At 43.4% G+C, this 14,548-nt stretch overlaps 1 protein-coding gene across 1 annotated transcript in view; it reads left to right on the top strand.

Moving 5' to 3' along the window:
- SMG1 (SMG1 nonsense mediated mRNA decay associated PI3K related kinase) overlaps positions 1–13,345 on the top strand; it is a 74,558-nt gene extending 61,213 nt beyond the window's left edge. The window contains exons 54-62 of the mRNA XM_028706847.2: positions 414–551; positions 1,407–1,559; positions 2,324–2,503; positions 5,616–5,843; positions 6,012–6,223; positions 6,880–6,986; positions 9,484–9,663; positions 9,763–9,869; positions 10,917–13,345. Coding sequence (XP_028562680.2) covers positions 414–551; positions 1,407–1,559; positions 2,324–2,503; positions 5,616–5,843; positions 6,012–6,223; positions 6,880–6,986; positions 9,484–9,663; positions 9,763–9,869; positions 10,917–10,994 — 1,383 coding nt within the window. The 3' untranslated portion in view covers positions 10,995–13,345. The remainder of the gene's footprint in view (positions 1–413; positions 552–1,406; positions 1,560–2,323; positions 2,504–5,615; positions 5,844–6,011; positions 6,224–6,879; positions 6,987–9,483; positions 9,664–9,762; positions 9,870–10,916) is intronic.
- Positions 13,346–14,548: the final 1,203 nt, after the last annotated feature.

Below are 14,548 nucleotides of genomic sequence, written 5' to 3'. Positions count from 1 at the left end.
GCTGAATTTTCATGCAGGTGTGGAGCAAAATTATTAAATGTCATCATTATATTTCTCTCAGTAGATCAATGTACAATTTGGATTTTCTGCAAAGCTGACAATTTCCTTTTTAAAAAAGCAAAGCAAAGGGGAATGATAATCAGAACTTTTGGTGCACTTAAGGATTTTAGAAGCAGGATAACTGCAATTTTTCAAAAGAGCCGTCACTTCACATTTACAGACAGTGTGAACATAAACACTTTTTATGTTGGTTATGTTTGTTGCTTATTGCTCTGTAAATGTTCACGGTTATTGACTTAGGCATCTTGATTAGGCTCTTGGGGCCGTATCTCACTGAACCTCTCAGTCTTACCATTTATATAGCATTATCATAACACTGAATAGAAACATCTTTTTCTCTTGCCTTTCAAAAGTGGCAGCATGAAGATCTCCTCATCAATCGCCCACAAGCCATGACAGTCTCTCCTCCACCTCGGTCCGCAATCTTAGCCAGTATGAAAAAGAAACTTCATACTCTTGGCCAGATTGAAGCTTCAATTGCAGCAGTTCAGGTAAGTTTCTTCACTGCTCCATGGGGGAAGCAGTGGGGGACTGTTGAGGAAAAATATGGAAGCAAAATAACTGGTCTTTCATCAATATTTGGGAATATTGGTCTTCCAGCTCCATTGTTACCATAAATATACTGAAACTGCAAGAATGGTAATGGATGTTTGAAGTGCCTTGTTTTCAAGTCATACAAATCTCCCCAATTATAGCAGTGTTCAATCCTACTTTACTGTGGGGCAAGTTCAGGGTTTTGAATTAAAGTCAAATCTTTAATAACAGTTTTTACAAGATTGAGCTCTTTAGACTCTTATATTAAGCTGAAAATCTGTAGTGACTGGTGATGTAAGTTTTGATAGCCCTCCACAGTTTGATCACTTTGGAAGCTGGTCATAAGAATCTGAGCCAATATCATCCTGCAATGTGTACCCTAGATTTGACAGCTGAATCTAGGGACCTGTGGCAGGGGTGCAGTGCACGAGTGTCTTAGGTTGACTCTTATCAAATCAGTATCTTATGTACCGCTTTTGGAGAGTCTCCAGAATTTTGTATATTTTTGTTGTCCCAGGTTGCAGTGTCATCCAGTCAGCTAGTGGCTGGGTATGTGGAAATGTGTGTATGTCACAACCTTTCTCTCTTCAATACATGGATACTGATACTGCATAGAGGCACATTTTGAAAAGATTGTGTTGGTTGGGAAATATACCGTCCTAGTTTGCCCTGCTGGTTGCCAGAACTGAATATGTTGGATTCCTTGCCCTTATTATAACAGTAGTTAAGTAATTGCATCTGTTCAGGCCCCAGGTATAAGCAAAAATTGTAAGATTTAATGCTTTTGATTTTCATTCTATCAACAATCTCAGGAAAAGCTGGCAGCACTTGAAGCAAGTATTGAGCAGCGTTTGAAGTGGGCAGGAGGCGCTAATCCAGCATTAGCACCAGTTCTTCAAGATTTTGATGCCACAATATCTGAAAGAAGAAATCTTGTCCTTAAGGAAAGTCAGAGAGCCAGCCAGGTACTACAACTAGCATGATGTGATGAGTTTGAGTTGATTTTCACGAACAAACTCTGTGTATAAGAGAGCAAAAAACTTTTATCAGATGGGATCAGGCTTAAGGAGAAAAGCATTTGCCTTATGTGGGGAGCTATTTTGGAGTGAATACTAATGAAGTCCCAAAATACAAAGGGCTGTTTGGGATTTAGTTATTTGTGTGTGTCGTAACTATCTAGCAGTACATATTGTCACATTTCTTTCTTTGTGATACTTTGAATCGAGTTGCATTTTAATCACACTTGACATCATTATCTTAGTTATTTGGCTTTGACCTTAATTTGTGGTGTAATTACATCTCTTGATAGTATAATATATATCATAACTCCATAGTGATTCTTGATCATTTCAGTTTAGGCTTTGTTTAATCTTTGGTCCCGTAATTTCTCAGCCCATTGTAATAATATAAAAATTATACAAGACAGCTTAAACCCTAGATTTTAAATTGCTACTTCAAAGATGAAATCAAGTCTCAGACCTCAAAATATTTTGTTGGTGCTGGTGGGCTAAATTTTGAACGATTCAACAAAAATTGTAATTCGTGTGTTTGTGTGTGTGTATAAAAAATTGGGTGTGACTGCAGAAAAGCAGTAGAATATATATGTTTTAAATAAAGTAGTCAGTTTCCTCTCTGGCAGCCTTTCAGTGCATTTTTTGAAAATAAAATCTAGAAGCTTAAGCTGTGTGTGAATGTTATGAGCCTTTTCTCTCTGTGCCTTGTCTTTCAGGTTACTTTCCTCTGTAGCAACATCATTCATTTTGAAAGCTTGCGTACCAGAACAGCGGAAGCCTTAAACCTAGACACTGCCTTGTTTGAACTTGTCAAACGTTGCCAGCAAATGTGTTCCTTTGCTTCACAGTTTAACAGCTCAGTTTCTGAACTGGAGCTTCGTTTACTTCACAGAGTGGTGAGTGTAAGACGCACACACACAATGGGTGGGGTGCAGTGGGCAGGAAAAAAGTGCATTGGCTTCTTTTACATATAATACCGAATCATGTTAGGCTGCAAGGACTCTGCACTGAGGACACTCTCCCCCTTCTCCTTGAGGGTTCTGATTCTCCCTCTCATTTCCTAGTTCAGGCAAACTGTGGTTTATGAAAGCCATAGCTTCCTTCCCAGTGAGAACTGGAAAATTCTGACTTCTCACAAAACATAGTTTTGTTGCAAAAAACAACAACTACCATCAAATTGCCTGAATGAGGAAAGCAAGGAGGGAGTGCATGAGTATTAAAAAAAATGGTTGGACTAATGTGTGTTAACAGGATCATCTGTCTCGACTCCGACATGCCAAACCATGTTGTGTTGTCTAATCATGTTGCCAAACCATGTTGTGTGTAGAATCCAGATCATGGCCGAGCTTGCAAATTTACAGGCAAACAATGGTTGTTTACTGCTCAGTGGTGTTCGTTTTCTGTCTGCTCATCACTCCCATCTCTAGGCACAGTGATCTCTGGGAGTGAAGCAAATACAGTGGTGCCTCGCAAGACGAAATTAATTCGTTCCGCAAGTCTCTTCGTCTTGCGGTTTTTTCGTCTTGCGATGCACGGTTTCCCATAGGAATGCATTGAAAATCAATTAATGCGTTCCTAGGGAAACCGCCTTCAGACCAGGTCCGGGGACAGTCTGTCCCCGGACCTCTTCTGAAGGCTGGGGGGGGGGGGACAAGGGCTTTTCTTCCCACCCCCAGCATTTTAAAAAACCCCGGGACAGCGGAGGACTTCTCCGCTGTCTGAGGCGATTTAAAAGCCCCTGGGAAGGCAGGCAGGGGGGACAAAGACTTTCGCCCCCCGCCCCGCTTCGGAACAGCTTTCCGAAGTGGGGCGGCTGGGGCAGGTGTCCCCGCCCCCCCTCCCCACTTTGGAACAGCTTTCCGAAGTGGGGCGGCTGGGGCAGATGTCCCCGCCCCCCCTCCCCGCTTCGGAACAGCTTTCCGAAGTGGGGCGGCTGGGGCAGATGTCCCCGCCCCCCCTCCCCGCTTCGGAACAGCTTTCCGAAGTGGGGCGGCTGGGGCAGATGTCCCCGCCCCCCCTCCCCGCTTCGGAACAGCTTTCCGAAGTGGGGCGGCTGGGGCAGATGTCCCCGCCCCCCCTCCCCGCTTCGGAACAGCTTTCCGAAGTGGGGCGGCTGGGGCAGATGTCCCCGCCCCCCCTCCCCGCTTCGGAACAGCTTTCCGAAGTGGGGCGGCTGGGGCAGATGTCCCCGCCCCCCCTCCCCGCTTCGGAACAGCTTTCCGAAGTGGGGCGGCTGGGGCAGATGTCCCCGCCCCCCCTCCCCGCTTCGGAACAGCTTTCCGAAGTGGGGCGGCTGGGGCAGATGTCCCCGCCCCCCCTCCCCGCTTCGGAACAGCTTTCCGAAGTGGGGCGGCTGGGGCAGATGTCCCCGCCCCCCCTCCCCGCTTCGGAACAGCTTTCCGAAGTGGGGCGGCTGGGGCAGATGTCCCCGCCCCCCCTCCCCGCTTCGGAACAGCTTTCCGAAGTGGGGCGGCTGGGGCAGATGTCCCCGCCCCCCCTCCCCGCTTCGGAACAGCTTTCCGAAGTGGGGCGGCTGGGGCAGATGTCCCCGCCCCCCCTCCCCGCTTCGGAACAGCTTTCCGAAGTGGGGCGGCTGGGGCAGATGTCCCCGCCCCCCCTCCCCGCTTCGGAACAGCTTTCCGAAGTGGGGCGGCTGGGGCAGATGTCCCCGCCCCCCCTCCCCGCTTCGGAACAGCTTTCCGAAGTGGGGCGGCTGGGGCAGATGTCCCCGCCCCCCCTCCCCGCTTCGGAACAGCTTTCCGAAGTGGGGCGGCTGGGGCAGGTGTCCCCCCCCCTTCCGAACAGCGTTTTAAAATGCTGGGGGTCGGGAGCGAAGCGCTGCCGACCCCCAGCATTTTAAAATCTCCCCGTGTCCCGGGAAGATTTTAAAATGCTGGGGGTCGGGCTGCCGACCCCCAGCATTTTAAAACCTTCCCGGGACACGGGGAGATTTTAAAATGCAGGGGGTCGGCAGCGCTTCGCTCCCGACCCCCAGCATTTTAAAACCTCCCCGGGACACGGGGAGATTTTAAAATGCTGGGGGTCGGCAGCGCTTCGCTCCCGACCCCCAGCATTTTAAAACCTCCCCGGGACAGGGGGAGATTTTAAAATGCTGGGGGTCGGCAGCTAACGCTTCGCTCCCGACCCCCAGCATTTTAAAATCTCCCCGGGACAGAGACTTCTCTGCTGTCCCTTGGAGATTTTAAAATGCTGGGGGTCGGCAGCGAACGCTTCGCTCCCGCCCGCCAGCATTTTAAGATCGCCCCCGGCAGGCGGGGGGAAGGCAGGCGGGGGGGAGCAAAGACTTTTGCCCCCCGCCGGCCTTCAGAAGAGGTCCTCTTCTGTAGGCCGGCTGTGGGCGAAAGTCTTTGCTCCCGACCGCCAGCATTTCCCTATGGGCTTTCGTCTTGCGATGCAAGCCCATAGGGAAATTCGTCTTGCGAAGCGCCTCCAAAACAGAAAACCCTTTCGTCTTGCGGGTTTTCCGTCTTGCGAGGCATTCGTCTTGCGGGGTACCACTGTACTGTTACTGTAGCTTGTCAGTACAGATACCATGCTAAACTTGTTGTGCACCTTGATTTGTAAATAGTTTCTGGTGCTGACTTGCCAACCAAAGTATCAATTCAGCCTTCATGATAAATCATGGCATTATTTAAGTCACTGTTTGCTTTGAAGTCTGAACTGAGCCATTGCAAATTATAGTAACAACACATCTCAAAATGCCTGTGCTCGTTTAAGATTATAATTGGGATGGGGGTTGGCAGCAAGTGTCTTGCAATCTGACTTTAATACATGTATTGATTTTATTTGCCTCATTAAGCAAAGAATATCAGGGTCCTATGTACTAAATTATCTTTCTTAGCTTCAGAAGAACAGAGAATTTAGACTGGCAAACAGTAATTTGCTCAAAGCCTCTAAGTTTCATAGCTCAGTGGGGAACTGATCTGGCCTTGCTTGGAGATGAGTTTCAGTAGCTTGACTGGTATTTGGAAACTTGTTTTGTTACAGGGCACCAATCTCGACCATCCTATTGGTAGCACAGAATGGCTTCTTTTGGCTCATAAGCAACTGACGCAGGACACGTCTACCCAGAGGACCGTGCAAATAGAGAGAGAGCAACAGATAGAAACTGTGTGTGAAACCATTCAGAATCTGGTTGATAGTATTAAAACTGTGCTCACTGGACACAACAGGCAACTTGGGGATGTCAAGCACTTGCTGAAAGCCATGGCAAAGGTAATGCCCAATTATTCATTGGTGGGGGAATAGAACAGAAAACACTTTGATGTTCATGGAATACTTTCTGAAGTTATGGGGAGGCGGATAAATAGTGGATAAAAACTATCGTTTTTCCAAGCTTCTGTTTCCAATAGTGAAGTCATAATAAATGTTACTTTATTACAGGATGAAGAAGCAGCACTGGCAGATGGTGAAGATGTTGCCTATGAGAATAGTGTTAGACAGTTCTTGGGTGAATATAAGTTATGGCAAGACAATATTCAGACAGTTCTGTTTACATTAGTTCAGGCCATGGGTCAGGTTCGCAGTCAGGAACATACTGAAATGCTGCAAGAAATTACTCCCACCCTGAAAGAACTGAGAACCCAGAGTCAAAGGTAAGCAGACATTCTCTGAATTCTTGTAAATTTGTGTATTTGGCTAAAAACAAAGAATATAATGCAGGCATAGGCAAACTCAGCCCTCCAGATGTTTTGGGTCTACTATTCCAATCATCCCTAGCTAACAGGACCAGTGGTCAGGGATGATGGGAGTTGTAGTCCCAAAGCATTTGGAGGGCTGAGCTTGCCTATGCCTGATATAATGGATAGATTATAGTTATTAGAAGCACAGAAACGGCATTCTTATGACACTTGGAATCAAAGGGTCTATTACGAGGGAGGGATTTAGTTATGTTTCAGTCAGTTTGTTTATTTGTTATGTGGTTCTGTGTATGTTTGTTTGCTGGCTGAGGAAAGTATAATAGTGTGATGCAATTGTATCGGCATACTTTATTCAACACATAACTTCTTCAGCTTATGTATTTTCTTATTCTCGAAAACCTACTAATTCTTATTTTTTAGCAGCACAAAAACTGACAGGATCCCCTAATATTGTAATGCATCATCTACAGAGTCTAAACATCTAAACTTTCTCAAACTGTGCCAAAATACTTTTGAATTATCTAACATTCTTACACAGGCTTTCTGATTTTTGATTTCCAGATAGGTCATGTGTCAAGATTAATATTGATCATTTTCCTTATTTTTCCTAGTGTCTACAATAATCTAGTGAGTTTTGCATCTCCCTTAATCACGGATACGCCAAATGAATGCTCAAGTCCAACATCTGTTGCTACATGTCAACCAACATTTGCTGCAGGTAAAAGATGGAATACATTGAATCTAATTTCTCCGTAACTGAGCTTGAATGTAGATGTTGTCATCATTCTCCTTCTAGATGTAGTAGAGCAGTCTACTTGCTAAATTTCTTCATTTTCTTCAAAAAGACAAATGTCAAGGAGTTAAACCACCTGTCTTCATGCAGACTTACCAGAGAACCTGACTAAACTCTTTTTACCAAAGAGTACCACTCATTTCTGTTAGAATGTTCATCATTCTGAGATAGGGACTCCTTGGGGAAATGACTTAATGACTGCCTCCTACTTGCTACTTGAAGACCTTCTAAGTCTACTAGGAACTACCCACCCATGAGCAGAAGTAATATTTACACTATTAATATGTTTTCCATATAAGGCTCTTGCAGAATTTTACTATCTTAAGGCATCTAACCAACAAGTGAATTTTATTGGTAAGGTATATAAATTAGCATTAAAATAAAGATAAAAAACAAATTGATACCCAATGCAAAGATGCTGTAGCAGATTCTAAAACTCTATTTACAGGACTTCCATCCATATTGAGGTACCATATGGATACTTGTCAAGAAAGAGATGGCTCTCCATAAACATTTGGTTTGCTGAGCATCTCTGAAATGACACATCTTGCATAAAGGGGGAAACCTGGTATCCCAACCTTGTTAGGGTTCAAATCTCAAGAAAGATGTGGCGATGTAGGTTCCACTGCAGCTTAGGTTGTTAAGAACTACAGTACATATGTGAGACATACATACTCTCATTTCCACAAGGAATGGAAACGTAAAAACTGAATTCTTCATGCAGCTTGCTTGACCTGTTGAAAGGCTTTTTATTTATTTTTTAAAAACTATTTGAATTATCTTGATCCACTTCAGTCAGGCTTCAGCATTAGACTGCTTTGGTTGATGGAAGAGAGACAGGGCAGGTCCAACCTTGTTGGTTCTTTTTAATCTTTGACTTTTGATACCATCAATTATTGTATCCTCTTGGAATTGTTTGGTGGATTGGGGCCATGGTGATACAGTGGTTCTGCTCATAGCTGCAGGCAGTGTCCAGAGAGTAGCATTGGGTGACTTCTGCTCAGCCTCAAGGTAGCTGAGATTCAGGGCCCTGTGCAGTTCCATTTTGCCCCCAATCAGTGGCTGGCCGTGGCTCTCCAGGACTTCTGGATATGGGGTCTTTCCTATCCCTACCTGGAGATGCTAGGGATAGAACCTTTAACCTTTAGCCAGTGTGGGGTAGTGGTTAAGAGTGGTAGTCTCGTAATCTGGTGAACCGGGTTCGCGTCTCCGCTCCTCCACATGCAGCTGCTGGGTGACCTTGGGCTAGTCACACTTTTCTGAAGTCTCTCAGCCCCACTCACCTCAGAGTGTTTGTTGTGGGGGAGGAAGGGAAAGGAGAATGTTAGCCGCTTTGAGACTCCTTAAAGGGAGTGAAAGGCGGGATATCAAATCCAAATTCTTCTTCTTCTTTTGTATCTTCGGCCATTGCGCTTTGTCCCTTCCCTTAGCCTGGCCACAGTTTTGCATGGTCATGTGACATCAGGCTCAGGAAGGATGGGTATGGTTAGGCCAAAATAGCCTGGTGGGCCAGCCTCTGAGGCTTGGTGGGCCTAATTTGGCTTGCAGGCCGATGGTTCCCCTTCACTGTCCTAGAAGCACAGATGACCATGTTTTTCAGCTTCTGTTACCTACTTACAACAACTTGTTAATTCAGGCTTATGGTGGACTTGGTTAACCCTGCTGTGGCTTGCAGTTTTGTTTTGTACTATACTGTTGTTGTTGTTGTTGTTGTTGTTGTTGTTGTTGTTGAATCTAAGATCATTTTAATTGTGTTTTATTGCTTTACATACTGTGTTTTATTTTTTGTGTTGGCAACAACATTTTGACCACACAATGGAAAAGTAGTCTACAATTGTTGGAAATGAAATCAAACCATGATATCATATATTGACTTTATTTTGAAGCCATAAATCACAGCTTTTGGTGCTGAATTCTGACTTGTTCTGCCATTCATGTAAAGGGAGCAGGTAAACTACTACAGTAAGCTTGCAACTCATGTGGGAGCTAATTTCCAGGGATCGCACCTAAAGCCAAAATCGTGTATAGTCAAAACCCATTGGGCTCAGTGGTGGGCAGTGTTGCCAAAATCATTTCCCCCGGAACCCTGTCCCCTTTTGATTTTTTTGCTCTGCATGTAAGGGTGAATATGCACAAGTTAAATGTGCATAAGTTGCAGGTTTACTGCATAAAGGAGCTCCATGGACCCACACATAGGTCATGCAAATCTTATTAAGCCAATCTTTGGCTTAACTTTGCCTATGCACCCAATCACTGTGTGGGCAGGAGGCCTGAAATCAGTGCCTTTTGCCAGTGCATTATATGTTTTGTAGGCATGTTTGGTTTTGTTGTGAAACAAAACATTTTCCTTTTTGATTATGAATAAAACTTACTTGGTTCCTTTTTATAGCATTTTCAATATTTTATTTTCATTTGTTGACAGCGGTCCGCAGCAATACGGGGCAGAAAACTCAGCCAGAGGTCATGTCGCAGAATACAAGAAAGTTAATTCAGAAAACCCTTGCACCATCAGCAGATACTCCACCGGGGGTAATTACAGGCGCTGGAAAGAGTGTTGTTTCTAGTCCTAAAAAAGCCATCAGGGACCCCAAAACAGGAAAAGGTAAGTAGCAATATTAAATTTATGTAGAAAGATAGGCTTTGTAATCAGCAACACATTAAGATTTGCATGGACTGGGTGTTTTTGTTTTTGTTTTTGAAGCTGTGCAAGAGCGGAATTCATATGCAGTAAGTGTGTGGAAACGTGTCAAAGCCAAGTTAGAGGGCCGGGACTTGGATCCCAACAGGAGAATGTCCGTTGCTGAACAGGTAATTCAAGGAGCAAAACTTGTTCCCTTCCCTTCAGATGATTTTAACATTTAAGTTTATGGAGTGTGTGTGTGTGTGTGTGTGTGTGTGTGAGAGAGAGAGAGAGAGAGAGAGAGAGAGAGAGAGAGAGAGAGAGAAAATATTTTTAAATGTGCTCTGATATGTTGCTGGATGTTCAGTGGGAAAAGTTTATTCATATAAGCATCATTTTTCCTTGAAACTTCACTCCTACATACCTTAAATTACCTGGCAGGCTAGTGTGCCCTCTTGCTTCCTTTCTGCTTAGCCCATGCCATTTGAAGGCAACCATATGCAAGTCATGTCATGGCTGGCAATACATTAAACATTTCATTGCTAAACTGTCTTTCAGCTTGCAAAAATAATGGGAATTTTTCATAACCTATGGAGACATGCTGGCTTGTTTTAGACATGTAAAAATGGTTGGTTGTTACATATTTTAACCATAGCTGGTTGTATCCAAACGAGGTATGTGTGTTTTGTTCAAATCAGTCCAACAAGGCAGGATATCAAGCTGGGATCCAGGTTGGATATTCTGGCTTGTTAAACAGAAACCTATGGTTTTAACAAACTACCACTTGCTGAGTTCAGGCACGATAATGGCAGCCTTAAATCTTATTCCTTTTCACATGCACAATAATAGAATCGTACAGTTGGAAGGGACCCCAAGGGTCATCTAGTCCAAATCCCCCTGCAATGCAGGAATCTTTTACTCAATGTGGGGCTTGAACTCACTACCCACTGAGCTATCCTAGGTCCTGATGCTCTTGCCAGCTCATTCATGTAAAGACCACATGGTTTGGTCCTAGGTCTGAACCTGGCCACTTACAGTTTTTAGTAGTGTCTGCTGTGTACATAGACTATAAATGTTAAAGGAGTAAACCTTGGTTTTCCTAAAATTCTAACATAAACTGTTGATAAGTAATGGTGGACAAACTTGCTGCTGAACATGCTAATAAAGGTGGTCTTGAAGTTCTCTGAATGTACAAAATCCAAAGCCCTAACTTATTTTACATTGCAATTTCATAGGTTGACTATGTGATTAAGGAAGCAACTAATCTAGATAACTTGGCTCAGCTGTATGAAGGTTGGACAGCCTGGGTATGAACAGGAAGATAGCAGGTCAGTCTGGTTCAGCGAGGTCAGACATCCAGCAGAATCAACTCGGCCTCAGGCATCCATAGCAGCACCACAGTCGGTGGTGATGCCTTTCTGGGGCTTAATGTGAGGAAACCTAGGCAATCTCGGTGCACTGGGAAGTGAGTCCTGCAGAGTAGCTGCACTCAGGGATACGCTAAACACAATGGCCTGGAACCCCCAGGGTCAAGGGTGAAAGCTCACCGCCTGAACAACACGGCTGTCTTTCTGCTACAGAAGAACTGCAATCGTGTCGGGGGGAAACATAGCTGCAGAAAGGAAATTGGGAATGCTACATACCGCAGAGTGATTTGGAACCCAGTTCCACCTGACCCTGTGAACAATCCAGGAGAAACCGAAACCGAAAAAAGGGGGCCGTGAAGAAATCGCAGCAAAGGAAGATTTGAGAGATTGAGTTTCTTGAGTCGCTCTTGTTGCTTGGCAACAGTGCTGGTTGAGTTGACCAGTTTGTGCAAAAAATGAATAAATAAATGCTACATGAGAATGAACTTCAGAAATGGACTGAAAATGCAAAGAGCTGCATGTCAGCTGTGTTGGAAGAACCTCTTTGAGAAGAGAGAGCCTTTGTGTCTTTTTTTTTTTAAAGTTCTTTCCCACTTCTGGTTTATTCTTGTTCTTTAGATGTATTTCTAATATGTTTTTATTTCAATCCTTGTAATTTCACTGTTCAGTCAAATTAATCATTTCTTCTTTGTTTTTTGCAAACCAAATTTTCCAAAAGCACAGGGAACGCTGAACATTTAAGCAAATCTTTTGTGTTGGCTGATCAAACGCAAATGGTTGGAGTTTTGGTTCTTTTAAAGTGATTTTTTGTGATTCTATCATGTACAGTTTCCCCAAATTCACTGTGCATTTCAAAGTAATGAATCTAACAGGCATTTGGTTTTCATGTGCACCTCCCTCTGCTTGCAGTGTACACTCCTTTTTGTAGTTCAAACCTTTTCCTCCAAAACACATTCTACTGTGATTTTGCTGTAGTTTCTTTTGTAAACGTAGGTACTCCAATGTAATCTTTACCTTAAAAATGATTAGAATATCTAAGTAGACTCTTTTACATTGTTGATGACAGAAAATCAATAAAGTCAAGTTCTAGTGGAGGTAGTTTTATGCTGTTTGATTCATTTCAAATTTTGATTTACACTTGTAAATGTATAGTGTTTCAGTTCAATCTGGGAATTTAAAGATAGACATAAATACAAAGCTAAAGTGGACTATCTCTTTTTTTGTTCAAGCGAAATTGTATAAAGATTTGTGTGAAGTTACATTTCCATATGACTTCCAATAGGTGGTGTTCAGTTGTGAATTTCTCAGCAAGTTTTCCTAAACCTACCTTGCACTTTTGAACTATGGGTGTGACAAAAGTTGCTATTAAAACGGCACTTTAAATCAGTCTGTTTCCATATGTCCTCAGTGTTTTACTTGCCTGCTCACTAAAATCATTACCTTAGGAGCTTGTTTTAACTTTGCTTTAGGAAAGAACAGACTGCTTCTTAACTCAGTTATCACTAATCGGTGTCATGTTTTGATAGGCACCACTTGAATCTAAACTTCCAAATTGAACTTGTGGGGCTATGTGAACTTAATTAATTTGCTTTGAAAGCCGTTAAATGAGGACAAATCAAATGTTCCCATCACTTCCTCTTTAGTCTCTTAAGGATTTTAAAAACCTTTCCAACAGTTAATTTTTTTTAATTGATGCAGCCTATTTATCGGAGTTTGAGCTTTGGCCTTTGTTTTGAAGAGTTGCTATCAAATATATATTAAGGTCCAGCACAAGAAGAAGCTAATTATTCCAGCGTTTTTATAATGTGGAAAAATTGTTTTGACTTCCTCAGAATATCTGATACAGAATTGACTTGATACTGGTATCAGTCTTCCACATAGGCGCTAGCTATCTCCTTTTAATTACCTGCCCTAGACATGTCATGTGCACTGCCTACATATTTACTAATGCTTGTGAGTAAATGCATTCCAACTCAGTACTCTGGAACTTCGCTCTTAGCATTGCAAGAGTGAGAGGTTTGCTTTTCAGTAAAATTCAGTTAAGGCAAAATCCAAGCATTTGGTGAGTGTACCTTTATTTTCCTTGTACGAAACATCCTTAATGAGCAGTCTGTATCCAAATACGAGTGGGATAAGGTGGTAACATGTTTTTCTTTCCTTTGGGAACCAGGGGTCAGGGCAGGCTGCTGCGCTTGTGATTCATGTATTATTATACCACACTATCCAGAAATGTGTATGGAGACAGGGGTCTTTACTGCATAATGTAATAAAGCTCAAAAATCTATTTGTATTCTTCATTCCCTGTGTGGCATTCTTTTCTTTACTGCAGTAACATTCAAAGTTCTAGATCTCTAACTTGCAGTGTGCAGTGATCATGGTACCAAGCATGTGTAACCTCTGCAATTGTGGGAAAGGTTACCACCTCTTTCACAGAGGGGAATCAGAAGAAGAAGAAGAGTTTGGATTTGATATCCCGCCTTTCACTCCCTTTAAGGAGTCTCAAAGCGGCTAACAATCTCCTTTCCCTTCCTCCCCCACAACAAACACTCTGTGAGGTGAGTGGGGCTGAGAGACTTCAAAGAAGTGTGACTGGCCCAAGGTCACCCAGCAGCTGCATGTGGAGGAGCGGAGACGCGAACCCGGTTCCCCAGATTACGAGACTACCGCTCTTAACCACTACACCACACTGGCTCTCAGCACAAGGAATACGGTAGATTTGAAAGCTGCAGCTAGTTGCCTGTCATGCATATAATCCACACAAACGTGTCTAAAGCAAAAGTTACGGTTGCACATTTAAGCAACCATTGTGCAACAACATCTGGAGGGCACCATGTATCAGCAGCAAATCACTGACAGCACAAAGTGGAAAAAATGAAGTGCATACCAAAGCAGGGGCTTCCCATGGTTTGCTTTGAAGCAGGCAGGGAATATATTTTAGTAGGTTGGTTCTGTGTGTAATGAGACATTTATAATATATACTTTGATGCATTTCGAGCATGAGCTCTTCAAGGGGATGCACAGAGAATTAACAACTGCAACATCCTGCAGAATCTAATTGGACGTTATTGTGAAAGTTCACATTGATTCATTGGACTTAGGAATTCCTAACCACACAAAATTTGCTTCTCTCTGCTGCTCCCCCCCTCCAAATGGGAACATCAGAACCTGCCCCTTTTCATCTTCAGCCTTCACTATATTTGAAACTTCAGAGGAGTGTTGGAAGCTGTTGGGGGAGAAATGAGTTTAAAATCACCTATGTTAGGATGCAGGTTTTTGCATTAGTTGGACTCCCAGATAAATGCACCTAGACTTTGCAGTCTGTCTCCTGCTGTTGTTCAAGCATGCCCCTTTTATCAAGAAAATGTAGGGCTTTTGAATCAAGTTGAATGTACTATATTATTCCTGGTCTTTTTTTCTCTTTTCTTTTTTTAAGTATGGCAATTCGGTTTACCAACACATAGTAGGTTACAGAAGTGGGGAAAGCATAGGTTTAGGATCAA

Source organism: Podarcis muralis, chromosome 14 (genome assembly GCF_964188315.1).
Source record: "Podarcis muralis chromosome 14, rPodMur119.hap1.1, whole genome shotgun sequence".
Taxonomy (NCBI): Eukaryota; Metazoa; Chordata; class Lepidosauria; order Squamata; family Lacertidae; genus Podarcis; species Podarcis muralis.
The sequence above is the reverse complement of the archived record's forward strand: the minus strand, read 5'-3'. Positions and strand labels throughout refer to the sequence as shown.